We start from the raw sequence: 1,630 nt of genomic DNA on the forward strand, positions 1-1,630 counted from the left end.
GCCCAGGAGTTGGAGGTTGCTGTGAGCTGTAATGCCATGGCACTCTGCCCAGGGGGACAGCTTGAGGCTCTATCTCCAAAAAAAAAAAAAAAAAAAGTAATGCCAAAAAGTTTTCCCAAGTGTTGGTGCAAAATTCCACTCTCAGAATCAGGAAGAAAAGATTGTATTTATTTTATTTTACATGAAAATCTTCCCCTAATCCCTTCTGCACCACCATCCCCTGTTTGCCAACCTGCCTATCCCAAGCCATTCCTAGCAGCAAGTCAGAGGCAGACAGAAGCTCAAGCTGAGGCTTAAGCTAAGAATCCTCGAGCACTTTCGTCCACAGAGATAGTCACCAAATGACCCTGGTTTCCAGGACCAGAATAGCCCAGACACATCTAATCATGGCTCTGAACTAGGATCAGAGCAGGCCCTGCTGATAGAAATGATGAGCTGGTCATGTCAGCCCCAAAGGTAGGTCTGAGGTGGTCGGGGTGGGACAGGGTGAGGATAGTAAGAGCACAGTCTCTGGCCATCACTCTTACCCTCACCTGCTTCTTTGGCCATGCTTCAGGACTGGTCTTGGCAGAAGCACTATCCCCTAAAAATGCCCTGCCTAGCCAGTCCTTGGTCTACAAGGTAAAGGTGTATGTCTGGCCACTGCTCAGACTCACTGTTTTAACTACCATAGGAAGGTATCCAGCTTGGTTTGGGAGAAAGTGTGTGCTGTCTTCACCCCCACTCTCTGCTTAGCCTTGGCCTTGGGCTTAACAGACAGTGGTCGGATCATGGCTGTGTTAGTCTGGAGGAGATGTTAAGGAAGAAGCTTGGAGAAGGGACTGGAATGCAGGGTGGAAAAGGCTTATATCCAGGCCAGCTTGGGGTGGGCAGCCCTGCTGCTACAGTGAACAAGGCCAGGCTCTGCACACCTGAGGTTGCTGGCATTGGCAGGCTGAGGTCTGGGGGTAGAGATAGTGTAGGTACCACAGCTCAGCTTAGCCCACCACCACAGAACAAGGATACAGGCTGGATGAATTTTGTCCGGCCTCCAAGCCCATCAAAGCCTGTCCTTACCTAGAGCAGAAGAAAGAGATGAGTGGGCCAGGCTACTAAGAGGGCTGGCACTTGTTACCATGGGAAGCCATACTCACCACATCTTTGCTGCGACAGGACTCTGTTCTGGCCCTCTTGGGTTGTTTCTGGCCCAGTATGGCATTCCGGATGAAAACAGGGAAGGCACCAACCAGTTCCTCATCTGGCTCTCCTACACAGCACTGGCCACCCAGTGACAGCTGAGATTCCTGCAGGGGAGATCTCAGAGCTAGACTTGATGAACTGGTGGCAGCAAAGGAGCGAGAGTAGCGGTGGTAGGACAAGATCAGGATCTCTGATGCCTCACTAGGAGGCGGGAAAAATAATGAGTAGAATCCCAAGGGTCGGCTCGGCACCTGTAGCTCAAGTGGCTAAGGCTCCAGCCACATACACCTAAGGTGGCGGGTTCGAATCCAGCCCCGGCAGCCAAAACAACAATGACGGCTACAACCAAAAAAAATAACTGGGCATTGTGGCGGGTGCCTCTGGTCCCAGCTACTTGGGAGGCTGAGGCAGGAGACTCGCGTGAGCCCAGGAGTTGGAGGTTGCTGTGAGC

General features: G+C 52.0%; 1 protein-coding gene across 1 annotated transcript in view; it reads right to left on the minus strand.

Annotated features, from left to right (window-relative positions):
- Positions 1-541: 541 nt before the first annotated feature.
- TRAIP (TRAF interacting protein) overlaps positions 542-1,630 on the minus strand; it is a 26,276-nt gene continuing 25,187 nt past the window's right edge. Inside the window, exons 12-14 of the mRNA XM_003800602.3 lie at positions 1,134-1,283; positions 1,006-1,056; positions 542-784 (exon numbers count right to left, since the gene is read on the minus strand). Of these exons, the coding sequence (XP_003800650.1) occupies positions 665-784; positions 1,006-1,056; positions 1,134-1,283 (321 nt within the window). The 3' untranslated portion in view covers positions 542-664. The remainder of the gene's footprint in view (positions 785-1,005; positions 1,057-1,133; positions 1,284-1,630) is intronic.

This window comes from Otolemur garnettii, unplaced genomic scaffold (assembly GCF_000181295.1).
Source record: "Otolemur garnettii isolate 467f Iridium unplaced genomic scaffold, OtoGar3 scaffold00179, whole genome shotgun sequence".
In the NCBI taxonomy this organism is placed as follows: Eukaryota; Metazoa; Chordata; class Mammalia; order Primates; family Galagidae; genus Otolemur; species Otolemur garnettii.